The sequence below is a fragment of the Etheostoma cragini genome, chromosome 6 (assembly GCF_013103735.1).
Source record: "Etheostoma cragini isolate CJK2018 chromosome 6, CSU_Ecrag_1.0, whole genome shotgun sequence".
NCBI lineage: Eukaryota > Metazoa > Chordata > Actinopteri > Perciformes > Percidae > Etheostoma > Etheostoma cragini.
Genome location: NC_048412.1, coordinates 14,089,380 through 14,111,001, shown reverse-complemented (window position 1 = coordinate 14,111,001; position 21,622 = coordinate 14,089,380). Strand labels below are relative to the sequence as shown.

Here is a 21,622-nt window from a genome sequence, read left to right as displayed (position 1 = left end):
CCGAGGCCCCGCTGAGGACTTCAATGATCAGCGCAGTTTCTGTAAGCACAAGTAATACTGTGTGTCTGCCAGACTGCCACAGCACGTAAGGACTGGGAGTGCAGGCGCAGCTGCAGCAGCAGCAAGGAGGCAACCGTGGCGCGGTCGCACGGAAAGAGTCGCGTAGCCGCCCCCTCAAGCTCTGGCTGTGTCAGCCATAGAACATGCGGGGGCGGGCTTTCTCGGAGTCCTTGCCCCTTGTTATTGGTTGTAATCAAACCGTTGTATAACGTACGCACAATTCCGGGCACATTGTCTGAAAATGCGCAAATGAAGATAATGGAGGAGGACTTGCATCTAGCACCACTACCCGAGGCAAAACAAGTCCTGTAGCCGACGTACGGAGGGAAAACACTTGGGTTTTAGATTCAACGACCCCCATCGACACACAATCCAGACCGAAAGGAGGATCTCCGGACAATATTTTGTAAGAAAGACGGACGCCATCGGGATATAGGACTGCTGCTTTCTCTGCGTACTGGCAAAGAAAACCATGTACTGTCTTTGGGCGACATCTGTTTGCTTGTGATTATTTCAACACAGACCATGTAGCGGATAAACCACAAAGGAACCGGCGGCGAAGCACGCACGTACAACACGGAGCACTGATCTGGTAAGGGGTCCTGCTTAAGACCAGCTGCAGAGGAGTCATTAGCTGTTGGTTTTCCGTGCTAGCTAGCATTGTGCTGGCTAGTCACTGGGGTAGCTAGTTAGCTTTACCCTGAACAACAACCTAACGTTACGTCAGTGTCAAATACATCTGTAACACATGTCTAGAGTCACAAACCTATCTGCAGCTGATAGTGTTTTTGTCGAGCTGATTGCATCTTACAGTTTCCTTTTGTTTGCTGTCATCCGTCATGGCTGGTTAAAAGAACAGCATCTTGCAATAACACAATCGAGACAAGAGCAGGTGGTCATGCATTGTTTTTCCTATTGGAAACTAAAACATGGGGCGATATAAAATGCTCATCTGCCCAGATTATAACAGACAACAAAACACAAGTTTACCAGAGAAAATAGTTGGCAATGTTATGTTCACCTGCTGCATGGTAATCCTTCATACATCCCTGGCTTGTGGGAGCTCTGTTTAGTGACTTAATTTGCTTTAAAAGATTTACAATATGCGCAGTAAGCTCTAAAACAAGAAAAAGTTGTCATCTTCAAGACACTTTTTTTTTATATGATCCATCTGTCCAATAATCTATAAACAGCTGCATTCTCTTGGATGATGCACCTCTGTCATATTCACTGTCAACTCTTAGCTGAGGGTGCTGCTATTGCATTGAGAAAAAACACTGAAAGGTGCCTTGCAGGTAGAGAGGGATAACAAGTTTATAAAAGAGTATTAAAGGCCCTCACTCCCCTTTTGGGTAGTCTCTGATTTTCTACCCACAGCCAAACACAGAATTTTTGTCAGTTGTTTTCTATCCGTCTGTCAAAAAAAAAAATTATGAACATAATAAATTTAAAGAACTTTTGTTTTTCACAACATATCCCATGATCCCTTGGCAAGAGAAGCATTGTCAAACCATATACGCTTATATACCACTGCAAAGAACAACCTCATTAATTAATATATATGCACTGTTTCAACTCGAAACATTACATTCAGTACACAAACATAACACGCAGAACTGTGTACCCACTCACTTACTTACTTCTTCCTCTTCTTCTTTTCAATGTGAATTGCAACCTAGTTGAGCATTACTGCCACCTATGGTCTCCTTTCAAAGTATTTTTCAGCCGGATACCGATTCTCCACTGGGTGTGTCCGCTGTTTTGTTCCGTTCTCCGCCACATGCTATACCACCCTGAGAGCGTCTTGCCTGCCCGACTCACAGATTATATTGTCTCTACTTTGTACTTTACAGAACAATCATGTGTCTATTAAGCTAGCTACCTTCCACTCCAGGCATTCCTACAGTTAAACTCCATACCTTCTCTTTTCTGGTGTTGTCTTTATAAAAAAAGATCTGTGATGTGGTAAATTGACTGGATAGAATCACCCTCTCACTTCCTGCCCAGCTTCCCGAAGGCCCCGTGGCTCACATGAAAATAGACCTGTCGCATATATTTAGCAGAGCAAAGAGCCCCACGCAGACTTCTGGGACGCGCCGGCATACATTTACTTGAATGGAGGCGATTGCTTGCAGGGCCCACGCCCAAGACGCAGCTCAGATGCGCCTGGTGAAAATTAGGAGTTAAAGGGGGCATGGGCAAAGCATAGGGGTTGGGGTAAACCTTTACCAATCACAAAAAACTCTCTGCTGAGTTCAAGCATACCTCACACAAGACTCTACCTTAAATGGGTCAGCGGTTATGAAAGGGCAGATGTTCTGAGTTTAGGGGGCAGGCCAAAACGTCACCAATGAAGAAGGAACTCTCTGCTGAGTTCAAGGACACGTCACATGAGACTATACCTTAAGCTGTTCAAGTTATGTAAAAGGGCGTGTGGCCTGAGTGAGTGAAAGTAAGTAAGAGAAAATGTGCATGCAGGCTTAAAATCATAGGATCTGTTAGCGACTGGGCTAATTCATACAGTGTAAACACTTAAACGCCGCAGAACTATGCAAGCCACGTCAGAAGAGAAATGAGAAATATTTGGCTGAGTCAAGTTGTAACTGACAAGTCAGATTTGTGTAGAGGTCTGTATGGTTATGCTGTAGCAGCCTGGTGTTTTCTACCCTGGAAACCCAGAGTTCTCACGAGAGCAATATTTGAATTGCTCAGGGAGTTACTCTGGCATTGAGTGGTGTTGGTCATTAACTATGCCCTTGTAGCCATGCTGCACCAATCACTTCGGTGTATCTGATATAGGCGGGCCAGAAGCTAGCTAAACAGATGATGAAGTTTAATCTACCAGTTAGAGCCGCTGGTAGCCAAGCATATGGGGCTTTGGATATGTCACCCTGTGTGTTGTTGTGATTGGACGTCGTGTTATCCAATTGCATGCAGTAAGATCATCCATTCTCTCAGCAAAGAAGTCTCCCTACAGCATAAGCGGAGCAACCGAATGGCAGGCTACTTGCTCGTTTGCTCGTTAATTTCCTCCCCTCAACATGCCTTCATCATATATTGGTTACTGTAAAATAAGCCAAACAAACATGTCACTCATCTGGCAAATATCAATGTGCTTTCCTTAGATTTGACAAGAGTGTGTGAATTAAACATTAATTTCTTACATTAATAATTTAGAGGCTGGCTGGCTGGCTGGCTGGTAAGCTAGCTTGCTTGCTTGCTATGGGGCTAATTGTTTAGCGGTGAAGAAGTCACAGAGAGAAGTCTATTATGATCTTTATATTAAATATCGCAGTGTAGGATATTAGTTTATTAATGGTAATTTATTTTAAATGCCGACAACCACTTGAATCTGCGTCGGAAGCCCCAAAAACAGGCCTACGAAGGCCAACATTGTGGGACAAATCGCACTGACTTTTTTTTCCAATATACTCTTTACCACCTCAGATTGTTGTCCATTCATGCAGGTTGCACTACCACTTGTTATTCCAGCACACTTACTACACATCATACCAACTGAATTGAAGCAGGAATCCATAGTATTAAAACCTTTTATTTAGTTGAAGTTGAGAACAGTGAGTCACAGGTGAGAAACCTCTCCTAAAATGTCACCTTCCTGCACATGCTTAATGTAAACCAGTAACATGCCACAATTCATAGGTAGTATTCTTGGATTTATGCTTCTTCAGAGCAAAATAGTAATTTGCCTTGATGCAAGCTGTTGGCAATTGTTAATTGTGATAACCCATTTTGTATACCCACTGTATATTATTAAACAATTATATGGTTTTCAAATAATCAGCAGCAGACTGGGTACCAGGGGAGCCAGGACCATGATAAGAGCTGTATGTTCCCTAAGGCATTAGTGTGAGATGTCTGAGGAAGAGTAGTTTGATATGCTGCAAAGAGTGCAAGCTATTGTTATCTTCTCAAATATAAAACTCTATGGTTCCTGTGTTTTAGTAGAGTGTGCCATTTCTAAATGCAATTTTAGATTGGATACATTTTTTGTCTCATAGTACTTAACTGCATAGAACATCTTGCTGCTAGCAGATACCCATGAGTTACTGTGCAGTACACACTTAACGTCCATTTAATGCATTGTCCCCCAGTTTCAATCTGGCAGGAGACCATTCCCTATAGCCCTTTTGACAGGGTTTTGCAATAGCGTTGCAATAAAGGTCTGCTGTTATGCAGGTGTTGCATCAAATTCTGGGACCTGTCAAATTTTGTCACTCTAAAGGGCGCTGTTGTATTGGAGGCTTATGGCTATACTGAGCTGTACCGACACACTGACAAGGAATGTAAGGTCATAGAGGACATAGAAGACATATGAACGGGCTACTAAAGAAGTGAACTACTTACTAAAATTTGAATGCAGATCTATTTACTGAAATTCGAACGCAGCGTAAACGTAATAGACTCAATTTTCATCAACAAACAACCTACCGGTTCAAACGGGAGATTGTAATGTTCAGATGTTATGCTATCCGAAATGCTAACAACAAAATAATTGCTATAGGAGACTGCAACCAAAAAGCTGCCCAATCAACGGGTGAACGTGGGAAGGTTAGGACACAACAAACATCCGATGACTACAAAACAGCTCTTATCACTCCAGTTAACAGGTGGACTTACTCATCTTGCAGTTCAGTTTCTTCAGCCAGATCAGTCACATATTTTGATAGGCGTACTGTCAAATTATGTTACCCCACTCCAACTGTGCAGAAATGGGCTGGTACACAAATAAAACTATCTCAGGGGACTCCTCTTACTTTCCCAACAACCTCTCCTACAAACAGTGTGTGAATCAGTCCATTCCTGCTGACTTGCAGTGAGGCAACATAATTTGACAGGATGCCTGACAAAATATGTCCTCCTTTTCACAGAAGTGAAGTTTTTGAGGTGGAACCTTCACGCAGTACAAGTCAATAGTGAGCTGAGTCTGGTCCTCTTTTTGTGCGTTGGCGAGAACAGCAGGCGAGTAAGTAAAGGCAGTGCCTGACTGGTGAAGGGAAGAGAATGACGCTTGTGGAGTTAGCGTAGCGGCTGTGTGAGGGACAGAGATAGCAAAGACAGTTTTAAGTGAGTTAAGAGAACACCAAGCTTCTTAAGACTAGCTACATTTGTTGTCAATACTGTTGGTAAAGAGAAGGGTGTTACAGCGTGAAGGCTGCAGGGGACAAAGCGCACCCTTTCGTTTACTTAAATCGCAACATGTTTGTGGTTATGTAATTGCACAGAGTGACATCGTGATTGCAATTAGATTAATCGTGCAGCCCTAGTTGCAAGCATATGTGCAGTGGTTGCACCGGTGTGGAGATGGATGTGGTTGTATTTTACAAGGGGTCAGAAAAGGAAGAGATGGTAGATTTGAAAGATGATTGCAAAAATGGCCTTCTTCCATTTTAGTGTGCCACTGTAAGCTATTTCACTGACCCAGCATGGAGGCTACATCTGTGGTAGTTCTTCAGTCTGTTAGTCTGGGTTTTGAGTGTTCAGTATCTTTTGTTGTTTTTGGGACAAACGGACGTGTCCTGGATGCATGCTGATGCTACTAGCTGTCCCCTGTAAGCAGACAGCATACACGGCCAGGTACAGGAGCACAGCTGCCACAATCTTCTGCGTCCTTTTTAACCACCCAGGGCCAAGTTCTTTTTGTTCCATGCTGTGCAGCTGGTATTCCACACTGTGGCACACTGACAGGGGATGCTTTCTATTGTGCTACAACAAAAGTTGACCGGCAGCTGAGAGAGGGGACCGGCTTTTTGGAGTTTCTTGGGAAAGAAAATCCCCTGTTCGACTTTCTTTACCAGGTGGTAGGTGCCGAGGGACCATGTGAGTTCTTTGAAGATGTGGATTCCCAGGAATTTGATGTTGTCTACCATAGCCACCTCTTCACCATTTATATAAAGTGGGTGGTGTGTGATCTGCTTGGATCTCCTCAAGTCCATGATGATCTCCTTTTTTTTGTTTATATTGTGTTTAGGACCAGTTATTGTCTGAACAACACCCAGCCAGATGTTCGACCTCCTCCCTATAGAGGGCCTCTTTGTTGTTGGTAATCAGTCCCACTACAGTGATATCATCAGCAAATATCACTATAGTGTTAAGGGTGTGATTTGCCGGCGGATATGTGTGGGATTTCCACCTTTCTGTCTACATATCCCTGCCTCTGTTCAATTGTTTTTATCTCCAATGGGGACAAAAGGGATCTCTCTACCTTTACCTCTCTTAACCAAATGAGGGAGTTGTACTGCGGCAAATGTCGGAGCTGACATCAGTATTGACATTAAAGGATATTCCGGCCAATTTTTTATGTTAATCTTAATCGCTATAAGTACTTTATATTGGAGAAAAAACCCGACCTCAATTGGTGCTAGAAGCAATGAGTAGCTGCAGTTAACAGGACAGGTTTTAGAGTGCCTTTGTGCCTCTTAACAGACACACAATGCAATTAATATGCTTGTACAACATGAACAGGGCCCTTACATAACATCAAGATGCATTTTCAACTCAAAAATTGTTTTAATTCACCTACCCTGTCTCGATCTTGCCGGTGGGTGGCTTGCTTGCCTGGTTAGCTGCTAGAGCTAGCTGTTAGCTACTATTGATAAGTGTGTTCAGCCAGACTTTGAAAAAATCCTAAAGCAGCAGTTCCGTGTGCATTTGTAGCTCAGGCAATTTGTGTGTGATCGATTTGTTGTTGGCGAGTAGGAGGCTTGCCAGTGTTGATCTGTGGGGTAGATTCCGTAGCCGGACAAGCGGCCCTCGTCCCCGCCTTCCTCACCTCCCGCACCCGACAACAATCCCCTGAGCGCCGGGGGGTCTAGTGGGTGTCCTCCATGCCTTCGGTGACAAATTGTAGTTTATTCCTTCCTCAACAACAGGTAATTGAGCACTGTAGTCGTTCGGACATATCAGTAACTATGTAACAACATGGAAACAGGCTAAATATGCAAGTGGCTTGCACAGTAATAACGTTACTGCCAGCTGTAGCTCGCGCTGGGAGCAGCTGCTTCATCTGCCTGCTGCACCTCCCTGTCTGGTTCTTTCCAACTCTTGTGCTGCGTTATGAATTTCACAAAAGCCTGGCTGAACCAACTTATCACTAACAGCTAATAACGGCACTGAGGGCTAGCTGTTGCCTTGCGCTGTCTCCTGGTAATTCAGTTGTAGCAGGAAAAGGTAGCTAAACAGTAGTGTGCTGATAGTGTTTGAAGAGCTCAGTTGTTAGCAAGGAAAGAAGCTTGGAGTAACGTAACTAGGAGAATATAGCAGATATACAACACACAGAAGAGCCTTTTGAGTTTGATGGTCATTCTTATTTAATAGAACCCGAGAATACAGACGAAGAATTCTCCTCTCAAGAGTTGGAAAGAACCAGACAAGAGGTGCCGCAGGCAGATGAAGCAGCTGCTCCAAGCGCGAGCTAACGTTATTACTGTGCAAGCCACATGCATATTTGTCCCGTATCCATGGAGTTACATAGTTACTGATATGGTCATACCCCCTCCAGTGCTCAATTACCTTTTTTTTTTGTTGAGAAAACTACAATTTGTCGCCGCGAAGGCATGGGTGACACCCATCAGACCACCGGGCACTCGGGGGATTCTTGTCGGCTGCCAGAGACAAGGAAGGCGGGAACAAAGGCGAATACACACGGAACTGCTGCTTTATGATTTTCACTAAAGCCTGGCTGAGCGCACTTATCACTAGCAGCAAACCAGGCAAGCTACTCACTGGCAAGATCAAGACAGGGTAAGTGAATTAAAACAATGTCTGAGTTCAAAACGCATCTTGATGTTACGTACTGGTCCTGTTCACATTGTACAGACAACATGAACAGAATTGCATTGTGTGTCTGTTAAGAGGCACAAAGGCACTGTAAAACTTGCCCCCTTAACTGCCGTTTTTAGCTCAGTGGAAGCTTGTACATGTAGCTGCAGCTACTCAATGTTTCCTGCAACGATTCAGGTCGGGGATTTTTCAATCGAAAGTACTCGCATATTTATAGCAATCAAGATTAACATAAAAATTGGCCGGAATTCTCCTTTTTAAAATGCTAATAAATCTGAGAATACACAGATATTACTATCGGTTTGATCCAAGTTTTATTTTGCATGACTACAACAACTTTGTAGACAAATACACATGTTCCACAAAAACTAATTCCTTCCAGAGGCTATTTTACAGTGGCACTGTCGATCCTGTCAGTGCTTAGCACAGCACAATATGCTTGGTATTGTTTTAAAGAAATGCCAATGAACCAGAGCACGCTTTTCTCCCATCTCAGAATACTGTGTGGACTAGCCAGACTAGCAACGGGGGACTAGGCCAAAACTAACACCTTATCGGCTTTCTCTAGACAGCATTTTCCTTGCCATTGTGCGATTGTTGTTAAATTGCATGGATGAACTTTGGCTGCGGATCATCACAAAAAAATAGGTTATGGATGGCAAAATCATGATTTTCCTGGAAACATTGTAACAACAGCACCTTGCAACAGCATGTGCATGTTTTGCCGTGGTTGACTTTGAAGGATGATGAGTGTGACGCCACAAGAGTGAAACACATGAGTGTAGTTTATGTTACCCTCACAGTTGACAAATTACTCAAGGACCCTCCCCCTCTCACGCACATTGGCCAACTCTGGCAGACTCACTCCCTCGTTGTTTTTCAAACAAATTTGCAGGTTGCACAGGTGCAAATAGTTCACACTGTAACAGAAAATGGTCTTGGGTCGCGTTATGGAGTCCTGCAAGCGCAAGCCAGTTTAAGAATTTGTAAGTGAGACAAGGGTGTCATTTCTGTACTTGTAAGCATGCATAACTGGCTGTAGATGTTTTAAAAAATTAAACGTTTTTCAATATCTTATCTCATGAGTTCTGTCTTGTCTAGATCAATAGCCACAGTGCCTTTTTTTTCTTCTTTTTATTTAATCCTTCACAAACAAAATTCATGACAAGTGATAGCATTAATAATATTTCCTTTAATTTTACAGGCAGCCAGGATTAATGTCTTTCAAGATTTAGATGGCTGCAGACGTTCAAAACCAGGTAAGTAAGGTTGTTTAGCATTGTCACATGGCATGACAATTTCACTTTATAAGGTTTAAACATTAATATGCATTCTCCCAGCCTGCCTTTGGTCCCCCAGTGGCTAGAAATTGCGATAGGTGTAAATCAAGCCCTGGGTATCCTGCTCTGCCTTTTGCTCCTTATGAGGTCATAAGGGGCGAGATTACATCCCCTTACTCTGCTTTGCCCACCCAGAGAATTTGGCCCACCCATGAGAAAAAGAGAGGGAGTTTGTTTTTAAACAAGCAAAAAGGCAGTTGGTCGAGGTGTTCCTGCTTCACACTCACAACATCTTTGGTTTTGCCAGGCACTGTCTAGTAGTCTTTCCTGCCACCTGATCCAACTCGGCACCCAATGGCGATCAGTTAACAGCCCTGCTGCACTCCTTAATCGAGTTTCCAAGACATATGGCCCCAGATTTGATAAAACAAGGGCAAAGTCAGTGATCGATGTTTTGCCTAAAGTGTTCTGTAACAAGTATCCTCATGACTTGCTTAATGCATGTTGTTTTGGACAATGCAGAATTATGTTGTAGGCATAATTCAGAGTTATCCACTGTATTTGGCTTTATTGCAGAACTGTCCAGTTTGACATCAGGAGCAAATGAGCTTCACTAGTGAACTTGTTGGCCACTTACGTATTGATGCTCTGCCCTTGAACTCCTCCCCAGACGCTAAACCAACTAGTACCATTACAATACAGACAGAAAATACATGTCAAGAACAGAAGTCCATTAACCCATTTGTGCCGGATGCTTTGCGCCGACACATTACATCTACCGCCGGTTACTGCGTTGCGCAACTCTGAAACTCCTGCCGGCTGCTGCCTGGCTCAGCATTTTGTATTTGTCGCTCTTTTCATGACGCGTGCAGCAGAGGACTCACTGTCATTGGTTCAAATACACATGAGGCAGGTCTTGTTGGTTGTTTAAAGCCATGTGACCACTAAAATGTACACACATGTGCGTTTGTTTATGATTTTTTTGAGAGACGAGCGAGAAAATCGCTACGACAGGAGGATTTTGACAGCGAGGGCAGTGACATTGAGTTGGAAGATAGTGAGGAGTTCGGGAAGGAGGATGTGGTAGATGATGATGATGATGAAGAAGTGCTGGATGATCCTTTGCGCCACGCAATAGCCGGCAGGAGTTTCAGAGGTGCACAACGCAGCAACCGGCGGTAGATATAATCTGTTGGCGCGAAGCATCCAACACAAATGGGTTAACAAAAGGTAAGGTTCAGATCAAGCAGGCCATTCCTGCCAATTGTCCCTGTTCAAGTTTCTCTGTTGTTGCCTATATGAGTGCCAAAATCTTTCAGCTGTGTGGCTATGGAGTCTCCTAGCAGTGCCCTATCCACCTGGCCTACTCCAAGAAGGCCAAGAATATCCTCACGTTTGACAAGATAGATCTAGGACATACATGGTATATTGGATTACTAATAACTTAAGCCACTAATTTTATTCAGCCTGGGTCAAGCACTGTGCATCAAGTTGAGCAACCCTATCTAGGTATTGCACCGACCTTTTGGCTTCTCCCCTTAAATTTAAATAGTTAGTTTGGTAGCTATGTGTCCTTGCTCCAACCCTTCTTCTATTGACTAACGTTAACTAATCTCCCTCTCCTCACCTTGGCCTATGTCAAAGCTGATGATCAATATGTTGTGAGTGAGAAGCACGAGGCATTGTGACGTCTTAACATCACAGAGCATGGAACGTTAGTACAGGGTGAGTGACACGCTGTGGCTGGAAATCGGAAGAAAAATTGGAAATAGTTTTAACATGACTTTAAAATCAACATCCTCCAAGCCAAAATGCTTATGTTATCATTAGTTAGCTAGTTATTGTTTCCTAACTGGATTGTAAGTTAGAAGAGCTTCATGGAGACAGCTAAAGTTAATGTTACAGTAGCTGCCCTATAGCTGTCAGAGTAGCTTTGACTTCATATATATCGCCATATATAAGATGTATTTTCAGTAACGTGCCAATCTGCAAGAAAAAGGTTGCTCATAAATTCCCAAAGTAGTAGTGACACTACCGTTTAGCTTAGTTCTCTGTTGATTTGCAGCTGTCGCTGTGTGCTAGTGGTGCAAAATGATAGTAAACGGAGAGCGGCGTGTCTGAAATGCAATGCGCGGGGACGTAGTCCCCTTCAAGGTCAGGCAATTGTTGAAAGTTCCTCTAGTGGAAAGAATGTGTCACAACAACCACATGCATATAGTGGCGTTGGCAGAGCATAAGCCTGATTAGTGTAGTACATATTAATAACAGGCTGCATTTGAGCATTACATATTAGAATATTTAAAAAGGGTATTATAGAGGGAGATTGACGGCTCTATTAGCAATGCACCCTGGAGCCCCTTTTTACTTCTGACTTCACATTTTGGGTAGTGAGCCATCATGGCTGTGACCACGTGGTGTTTTTTTCCAAACCGAGCCTGACCCAGTGTCTCCCCCCCCCCCCCCCCCCACCATACATTTTTTAGAATTGAATGAATTTTTATGTCATTTGTAGAATACAAGTCTTTAGTGGCTTGTAAAATGTTCACAATAAAAATTTCAATATCTATTTTCCCAGGTTTCTATTTAGATGTTACCCACATCACCCTGGATAGTCCAGGTTCTGTGTGTCCATGAAAAGGTCAGAATTTTCTTTTCAACTATGTTCTAGGATAATATATATATATATATATATTTTTTACATGAAAATGATTGGAGTTTGTCTTTTGTAATCTTGTTGTTTTGTCTTTTCAGGATTGAGAAAAATAAGCCCTGGCTTCCATTCCTTGCAGAGAATGGCCAATGGGTGGGATTCATACTTTCATAACATTCCACCTCTATCATCAGATCCAAGCACTTTGAGAAGGACATCAGAGTCAGAGGGAAGTCTTTCCCAGCATATAGAGAACTTGATTGGACATCATGACTTTCCTAATCCATTGTCTTCACATGATGCCCCAGCAACAAACTTAAACTTCAACACAAACTATAACTCAAATTCTAGTATTGAAAATACCAGTCAGGACTGTCTTTATCAAAGATACTGCAAGGAAACACCATGGCAAGCTGATGTAAATCAAATGGAAAAAGATTACTTGCCAAGATGCGGAAATAGTATATCAGATTTTGGCGCAGATGGATTATTGACATTGGAATCCTATCCTTCATCTTTTACAACAGACTTACAAGAACTTAAGCAAGACTGTGGAATGCTAGCTACATCATTTCTTGAAGACTACTCAGATGTCAGTAGCTGCTCGGAAGCAGAAGTTGGTGAAACAAGGCCCTCTTGTAAATTCATGGCAAGTAATTCAGTTCCAAAACCAAAAACTGGTATTGCTACACCACACAGCTCATCAGAATGGCTTTTCACTGATACTGGAAATGTGATGCTTCAGACAGAGAGTCTGTGCCCTAATATGTTAAAGACTAATGTAATTCTACCAAGTACATCAAATGTGAACACAGGAGAAAACAAAGTTGAATGGGCAAAAGACAAGATGGAAGAAAATGTAAAATCTTACACAGGACACCCCCGGTTCTCTACTACATTTAGCATGGGGACAACTACAGGTAGTGAGACTGTAGAGGATATAAAGGATCATGGTGGTTGTCCAGATCAGACAAGAGAAGAGTATGTGGAGAGAGCTCTCACTCAAGGAAAAAACTCAAACCTCTCGATGAGTGGCCATGAAAGCTTGGCTTTTGATGGAATAAAGGATTACCCTGATGGCAATGAGGAGGCGCAAATTGCTGCAACTGCTCCAAATAGCATGACTACATTGGACAATGAGCAAGATCACTCAGATGAGAAAGTCCTAAGAAAGGAAATTAAGGACTTATTTGACCAAAAAATTGATAGTCCCAACCCAATAGGTTGTCATGACTCATCAAGAGAAGACGCACAGGAAAAAAGTGACCTAAAAATTGAAGGAAAGGAATCCGGTGCATTTGAAATCCAGGTATTTGATGAGCAGAAATCCCTAAATCCTAACCCCACTGATGGTCAAGATGAAAATATGGAGACTAACTTCCAGGAGAAAGAGATCCAGTCAAATGCCTATGAATCTTCAGATCCACTGATTATGAATGTGTCAGATTCTAAAGATGTCACTTGTGAACTAAGGGAATGCAAAAGTACCTTGAATATTAACAATGATGATGTGGAATCCTGTCTTCTGAAAAGTGTAACTAAGGATAATATTTGTGGGAGCCATGCTGTGATAAGTGATATCAGCAATGCCAGTGACAAAAATGAGCAATGTGTTGCAAGTCATCCAGAATCCTGCTTGCAGCCAAATAGCTTAAGTACAAATGTTAATCCCTGTTCAAAAAACGAATTGACAAGTGCAGCAGAGAAGAAAACCACACCATCCTCTATAGAACCATTCTGCGCTGACCATCCTGTGACTAGTGACAGTAAAGAGCCAAGTGTTTCTAATGGTTTAGAATCTTGTTCACAGTCAAACACCTCAAGCACAGATCTAAATCCCTGTCTACAAAAAGAAGGGACAAGTCCAGCAGAGATTACAAATGCAACTTCTCCAGATCAGCAACAGCCACCACACCAAAGTCTAGTGGACAAACAAACAGGAAGTTTAAATGTAGATATTGCTAAAAAAGCAACTGAGTCAGTGGAGTTGGACACATCTGCAGTGGATCCGTCAGTCCTTGGTGTGCTGTATGGTGAACCTCTGTCAAGAGACGATTCTTCATGTGATGCTGATGAAACAAAACTTGATTCAAGTCACGATAAAGACAGTCCTGGGGCGGACAGTAACGGTATAAACTATACAGAAGGACAAGCACCTCAACGCAAATTCTCTATACAAATGAGAAAACGTCTGCAGCCTGTCATAATATTGAAGACCTCAGAGCCTGTAAATGGAATGAGTAACTCCTACCATTGTGCAGATTGCAAACACACAACACACAATGTAGATGATCTAATTGAACACCACCATTGTTGCCATTCAGTGCACAATTTCCAGTTTTGCAAGACTTGTAATCTCTACCTGATGGGGAAGGAACAAGCAGAGAAACATGTGTGTTGCTTAACCAAAGAAAGCCCTCATCTCTCTTCTGATTCCAACCTATCAAAAAAGAGAAAACATTGCAGATCCCTCAGGTGCAATAAGTGCAAACTCATATTTTCCAAAATGGTTCATTATGTCAAGCATATGAGGACTCACACTGGCAAAACACCCTATAAGTGTAACGGGTGTGACTCATATTTTGCACAGTCTTGTAGCCTGCGAAGACACAAGCGAATACCTGGAAGATGCAAGCAGCTTAACCTTCCAGTTACAGATTCTGATGTCGTTATCAAAGAAACTAAAACACCACCACAAAAGGACCTGATACCGTTCAAACCATATCCAAATCTGCCTGAATGTTACGTAAAGCTTGTTGACATCTCCAAAAGTCATCTATGTAGTGTATGTGGTAAAAGCTTCATAACTGCAGACAAGTCAAAAAAGCACTTCCACAACGTACACAAGGGAAAGGGTTTAACAGTTTCATCAAGTAAGTGTACCGCAAAACGCAATGGGGGGAAAAGCCAAAAATCGGAGAATGAGACAACAGGATTATACAAATGTCCTCTTTGTCCACGGCTTTTCAAGTACTCTTATAACAGGGCTCGACATTTGCGTGACTGTGTCAGAGAAACAATAAGTGGTGGCAAGGAAAAAATTGCCGGTAAATATCTGTGTCCCCTGTGCCACGTTACATTTACCTTACCATCTAACCGCTATAGACATATTAAAACATTTTGTCTCAGAGAGTGTGTTAATCGGCTTGCAAAAGAGAGGGTTAAATCAAAGGAGAAGATTGAACCGAAAAAAACAAAGGGAATTAAACAGAAAACACAGTTAAATAAAAATGAAAAGAATAAACGGCTTAAGGTAATGGAAACAAAAAAAGAAGCTTTGCCATATTACAAATGCAATCTTTGTCCAGCAATTTTTTATCATGCTTCTGGGAAGTACAGACATATGAAGAAACATGAGCTGTTTAAACTCACTGGCAAAATGTTCAAGTACAGGAATTCGCTGTTGTCTACCTTGCCCAAACCAGCAACTTCAAGTACAACAATGACTGGGGTGAGTAATGACTCAAAATCAAGTGAAGCAAACGGCAGTCTTGCCCTGATCTGTAATTTTTGTGAAAAGTGTTTTGACACACCACAGTTGCTAAAGAAACATGAGCGCAATCACAGAGGTCAAAGACCATACCGCTGTCTGGAATGTAGAAAAGGGTTCAAGAAACGTGCCTCCCTGATAGGTCATAAAAGCGTTCACCAGAGGAGGATACAGTGCACTGTCTGCAGAAAGATTCTTCCAACAATTGGAGAACTGATCAAGCACAGAAGCTCACATATTAACAGGGGAAAGCTTCAATGCCCAGACTGTGACCAGCAATTTCAGTATCCTGCATATCTCCTTAGGCATCTAGACACCCACAAACAGAAGGCAAACAAGATAAGTCCGCTTGATGAGAGACCACCATTAAAACCACAGCAGTCCATGGAATCTGTAAAAGAGCAGAGTGGACCAAAACGGCTACAGTGTTCCTTGTGCAAAGAGGTATTTAATCATCCCCAAGTTCTAAGAAAACATTGCCTTACACATATATCTGGGTTGTCGACAAACCAGTGTCCATTTTGCAACCATCATTTTCGTTCTCGCCGCTATTTGCTACGCCACATGATCAAGCATACTGGAGACAAACCCTTCTCCTGCTCTAACTGTGGAAAACAGTTTTACCGTGACTTGTACCTTAAACTCCATCATGAGAAGTGTTTGCCTGGTCAAGCCAGAAATCTTGTCACAATGGAGTCTGACACAAAGAAAAAGGGGCCACATCAGTGTTCCTATTGTCCACGGAGATTTTTCAAGATAATCCGTCTAAAAAATCATCACCGTGGCCACAAGACAAACACTCTGCTTCTATGCTCAAGATGCGGGCAGTACTTTGGATTCACAAAAATAAATCAACATCAGAGGGACTGCAGGGAAACTACAGAGCTCAATATGGACTTATCTCCTGATGGTGATGTCTGTAAAAGCACTTCACAACGGAGCCGTGCCCCGACGCCTTTAAGGTCAAATGCAACCAAGGTGCTTCCGTTTAAATGCTCTCACTGTACACAGAGGTTTAGGTACAGATCGTTACTCTTGAGACATCTTATTTCACATACCGGTGTGCAACCCTATGCATGTATGCACTGTGGACACAGATATAGAAGTCGGATAATGTGTTTGCAGCATGAAGCTTTCTGTGATGGTGTTGAAAAAGGGCAGTCGAAAGTCAAAGGTGAGGCTGCAGTTCAATTGTCAAAGACGCCTACTCTCAGAGAAGCGGCACAAAAGCCCCGTACAGAAGTTGGATCTGAGTACAAGTGCAAATTCTGCACCAAGACTTTCATGAAATCACAAAGCCTGAGACGTCACATTTTGACACACAACGAAGTGAAGCCTTATCGCTGTAAAGCCTGTGACAGCTGCTTTTCAAGGTATGATCATCTTGAAGTACATCAGACTCGCTGTAGAGGGAAAATAACGCGATTGGAAGTCTGTATTCCCAAAATTAGTTTGGATGATGTTGGAAAAGGTTGGCAAAATAGGTTTTGCCTGGAGCCTGCAGAAAAGAAGGAGACATTTGGGTGTGAAGTCTGTTCAAGGAGCTTCCCAGCTCAGTCTAAGCTTTCCCGACATGTTACCTTGTTCCATGCTATTAAACAATTCAAGTGCACACGCTGTAGCTCGTCATTTTCTCATGAAAAATCCCTGAAAAAGCATTTGAAGACGAGGAGGTGCAGAAGGATTTCCAAAGAAACTATACTGGAAACCAATACACCAACAGAAAATGTGACAACCCCACTTAAAGCAGTGAGAAATAGAATTATACAGCGGATTAATCCTTATTTGAACAACAAGCACAAATATGTATGTAGTCATTGCCCCCGTGCTTTTGGGAACAGCTGGCAATTGGATGTGCACAACCGACTGCACACAGGAGAGCGGCCATATGCCTGTGATTATTGTGGTGAGAGATTTATAAGGAAGGATTATATGCAGCGTCATTCCACAAAGTGCCCCAAAAAAAACCCAGGATTATCAAAGTCCACAGTTGGCCAACTCCAACAGTCAACCTCTAAAAGCCCACCAAAAGGCTTTTCTTGTGCATACTGTAGTTCCCGTTTCTTGCTGTTTTCACAGCTTCAGGAGCATTTTTTAAATGCACACCAGCTGGAAACGAAGGTACCACCAGTGTCCACTGCTCCCCTACAACACCATCTGTTGAATATACCAAAAGTCAAAGAAGAGCCTTTGGATGAGAATTGTGACGAACAGCTTAGTGATGCGGCTAATTTAATCTGTAAACTAGATACATCTGTTGATAATGAGATCCCCAATACATTTTCCTGCCCAAAGTGCACTATGACCTTTACAAATAAAGCTGGACTAACAGGTCATCTGCGTGTACACACAATGAAGTGTCCTTTTAACTGTAAAATATGCAACAGGGGCTTCTGGAATAAAAGTCTTCTCCGTAATCACAACAGGAAATGTAGATTTGGACGCATTTCAAAGAGAAGTGAAACCCAACAGTTGGAAGTACCTTTGAAAGCACAAATTGATTTTGTGCTGAATGACTCTGTACTAGTGTTTAAGGAAGCCTCCACATCATCTGGCACTGGGGTTCTGCAGACCAACTTCTCCCACAAAGATGCCGTAATGGACGAATCCCCACAAAATTCGGAAGAAAATCAGGTGCAAAGCAGCTCGAGCAAAGTGAAGAAAGCTGTGCAGTACCAATGTTCAGAATGTGATATGAGCTTTACAGATGGCTTAATGCTTATTAGTCACCTTGAAGACCATGGAAGACAGGAACAAGCAAAAAAGCGCAATTCTTGTATTAAGTGTGGACAGGTGTTTGCCAGTCAAGGAAATCTTGAAAGACACATGAAGCTACATGAAAATAATAGGGAATACTCTTGCCCTGATTGCTCAAAGGTGGTGTACACCCAATCTGATCTCGAAATCCACAGAACATGCCACGACCAAAGTAGGCCTTTTGCTTGCAAACTGTGTAATTACAGGTTTTGGAAAAGACCATCTTTATGTAATCATTACAGAGAAGAGCATCCAGATGATGCATTCACTTGTCGTTTCTGTAACAAGGCCTATTCTGTCAAAAAATCACTGGCAAGACATTATAGAAAATGGCATAAAAAAGAGCAGCTGGATTTTGGGAGAACTTTACCTGAAAAGTGCAGCACTGAACAATCCAGCGGTCAAGTCAGTACAACTGGTGAAAGCGGTGAAGATGAAAATGACGGCAGTGAGGACAGCGACTCTGACTCTGCGCCTTACTTCCCGTGCCATGTGTGTGGCAAGACATTCCCAACATCAGAAAGTCTTGAGGATCATCAGCGGTGTCACCTGGGTGAAAAACCACATGAATGTGCAGAATGTGGTAGATGTTTTTTCCAGGCATCCCAATTACAGCAGCATCAGCGAATGCACAAGTCTGAATTTCAGTGTCAAGCATGCGGCAGGGGTTTTGTCTCACTCTTTGCACTGCGTAACCACAAGCACACTCATGGAAAGAGCCGTCCATACCGTTGTTCAAAGTGTGACTTCAGTTTCACAGGACCTTCACAGTTGGCCGAACACATGTCTACCCATCGTGAAGAGAACTTCCCGTGTGACATATGCAATCTGGTGTTTCCCTCCAAGAGTAGTAGAGCTGAGCATCGAACAAGCCACTCTAAGTCAGGTGATCGCCCCCCACCTTCAATTTCAAGAGAAGAACTTGAGAAGGCTGCATCACATACTGAAAGTTCATTCGTATCCCCCAAAGAACTTAAGTACCGCTGCGGTGTTTGTAGTCAGCGTTTCAGAGACCCAGAGGAGCTCTCAGAACATGGTTGCATGGCGGCCAAAGAGCGGCCATACTCATGTTCAGACTGCAATAAACATTTTCTGCATGAATCTCACCTGAAAAAGCACAAGACCACCCATCAACCATCCTCGTCTAGTAGTGAATATCCCTGCAATCAATGCAACAATAGTTTTTTCTCATCTTGGCAGCACTTCCACAGCCATCTGATGAGCCATGTTGATAGTTCAGCAGAAACGAAGCATAACTCTAAAAGTAACGATGAAGATCTATCACACGGTTTCATATGTCCAGTTTGCCATCAGTGTTTTGCCAGTGCCACTGAATTGATGTGTCATTTTCCCACGCATCCTGATGGTACCTTTGAATGCAACATTTGTAAAATGACATTTCCCTCTGAAAGCAAGCTTAAAGAACACAATCACACTCATGTTATATCAAATACTGAATTTGAATGCACAGACTGTGGCCAGAGTTTTTGGGGAAAAGATGCTTTCTGCCAGCACCACTGTTCCCATCAACAGCAATCAACAATGAAAGCTGAATACTCCAGTCCATCAGCTAGAACATCCCCTCCAACTTTCTATCAAGCAGAAGAAGAAGAGGAGATTGACGTTACCGGAGAAGACTTGCATAATTGCCCTGTTTGCTCAATGCAGTTCTACTCAAAAAGTGATCTTTTGGAGCATCAAAATAAACAGCACCAAAGGGAGAAGCCATTCGAGTGCCAGCTTTGTGGAAAAACGTTTGCCAGGAAGCGGTACCTCAGAGAGCACGAGCGAAGGCATCGTCAAAAAGACCCTGTTCAGTTGGAAAGCAAATTGAAATGTAGTGCCATTCGGTGCCATTCGGAATTCAATTCAGCACACGCTCTGTCTCTGCATATGAGATTGCATGCTGAAAAAGAAGTTGGCGAGTACCGCTGCGAAATGTGCTATAAGTCATTCAGCCAGTGGTCTCATCTGAAGCAGCACCAAGAAAGTCACGTCGGCCAAGTTGTCTACGAGTGCACAGAATGTGACAAAGCCTTTGCTTTTCCTCACCTACTGGAGGAACATCAACAGACTCATGCTGGGTCTTCTCAGTAGTGGTTGTTGTATACCATCTACTTTAGCTAGTTATTCAAAGTGAAGACAAAGTAACTTTGATTTTTCAAGTTACTTTATACTTCCTACACTGGATTGTGTACATCCATTTGTTCATCACAATTTAGATACAATTTGTATTTTTGGCCTTTGTTACATATTAACAAAGATGTTTGCTCATGTACCTATGACGAAGTGTTTCTATTTACATTGTATATATTTTAGTTCTAATATTTGAACTTGTATAGAGTAATTTAGCTACACAGTTTCATGAGTGTTCATAAATATATGACAAAATTGTGTAAATCTGTTTAACATTCTGTGAGATGAATACAGACAATGAAGATGAGATGAGGTGCTTATAAAAAGTCTGGGATCACGGCTTTTTGTTTTATCGAACATGTTTTGTTTGAAATTTCTTTTGAAATAGTTTTGTTGATAAAACATAAGAGACTTTAAACTGACAGTTTTCATCTATCAGTAGTTGGTTTTGACTTAATGTACAATAAATCATTTTTGATTTTTTAACATTTCACTGCATTTATGGATTGCATTTTTCTAGCTGCTAGTTTGTAAGTTTCCTGCACATACAAACTAAATGTGTCCAGTTGAATATTATTTTCACAACCCGATGATGTCCTTTCTAAAGAAATTTGACTTGATGCATTCAATTCAGAAGTAAAATCAAAATTTCTCTTTTAGTTTTTCTGTGTACTTTGGAAAAATTAACAAATTAAGCTGGTCATGAAAAGTCTTACTTTATTCCGCCAACCCAAATTAGAGGTTTGTCTAAAACTCCTAAAAAATTACATTCATGATTTTCGTTAATACTGCCACAAACAAAATAGAAATAATAGGGAATACTTTGTCTAATATTGTGCATCAGCAAGGTAACTTACTACGTACTATTCTGGATTTGAGAGCAGTTGTGTGGTTATTACAAATTGAAAAAAATTCTTCTTACAGACAAAACCATAGCCAATACTTATTTAAAAAAAAAAACTTTATTAGCAAATGCACAAAACATGTAAATCACAGTATAGCCTACCACTTATCAATAATCTCCTTGCACAGGCAGTATGGCAGATCAGTGGTTAGTAATGTAGAAAATTGCATTTTGAATTAAGCAGATGCCTGGGACCTTTTTGTGTGGAGAATGCATGTGCTCTCTATCTGTTGGTTTCTGTTTGGTATCTTGTAGTCGTGCAAGAGAAAAATCAGATTGCACAGATAGTCTAGCAAGCTGTCTCCATTTACCCTGCAGAGATCTGAGGAGCAGTTAACCATAGTCCTTCTAAATCCATCAGTTTAAAATTCCAACTAGGGCTGTCAAACTATTAAAATATTTCATCATGATTAATCAGCATCAGAATCAGCTTTATTTGCCAGGTATGAGGACACATACGAGGATTTTTTCTTTGGAGCATCGTTGCTCACACTGTGCTTACACACAAAACAACCAAAACTAAAATATACACACTAATATATATA

The 21,622-nt window shown here is 42.1% G+C and overlaps 2 protein-coding genes across 3 annotated transcripts in view; one reads left to right on the top strand and one right to left on the bottom strand.

The window, feature by feature from the left end:
• znf1035 (zinc finger protein 1035) lies at positions 1 to 20,819 on the top strand. Of its 2 annotated transcripts, XM_034875351.1 has the most exons (4): positions 1 to 652; positions 9,065 to 9,119; positions 11,716 to 11,778; positions 11,892 to 20,819. In XM_034875351.1, exon 4 carries the CDS (start codon positions 11,933 to 11,935, stop codon positions 20,132 to 20,134), a length of 8,202 nt encoding a protein of 2,733 aa, XP_034731242.1. In that variant the 5' UTR covers positions 1 to 652; positions 9,065 to 9,119; positions 11,716 to 11,778; positions 11,892 to 11,932; the 3' UTR covers positions 20,135 to 20,819. The 2 variants fall into 2 exon arrangements, with proteins under 2 accessions (XP_034731242.1, XP_034731243.1); XM_034875352.1 differs by lacking the exons at positions 1 to 652; positions 9,065 to 9,119 and having other exon boundaries at positions 11,659 to 11,778.
• LOC117946933 (trypsin-3) overlaps positions 17,984 to 21,622 on the bottom strand; it is a 30,863-nt gene continuing 27,224 nt past the window's right edge. The window contains exons 7-8 of the mRNA XM_034875451.1: positions 20,215 to 20,222; positions 17,984 to 17,998 (exon numbers count right to left, since the gene is read on the bottom strand). The gene's annotated coding sequence lies outside the window, so the exon portion shown is untranslated. The remainder of the gene's footprint in view (positions 17,999 to 20,214; positions 20,223 to 21,622) is intronic.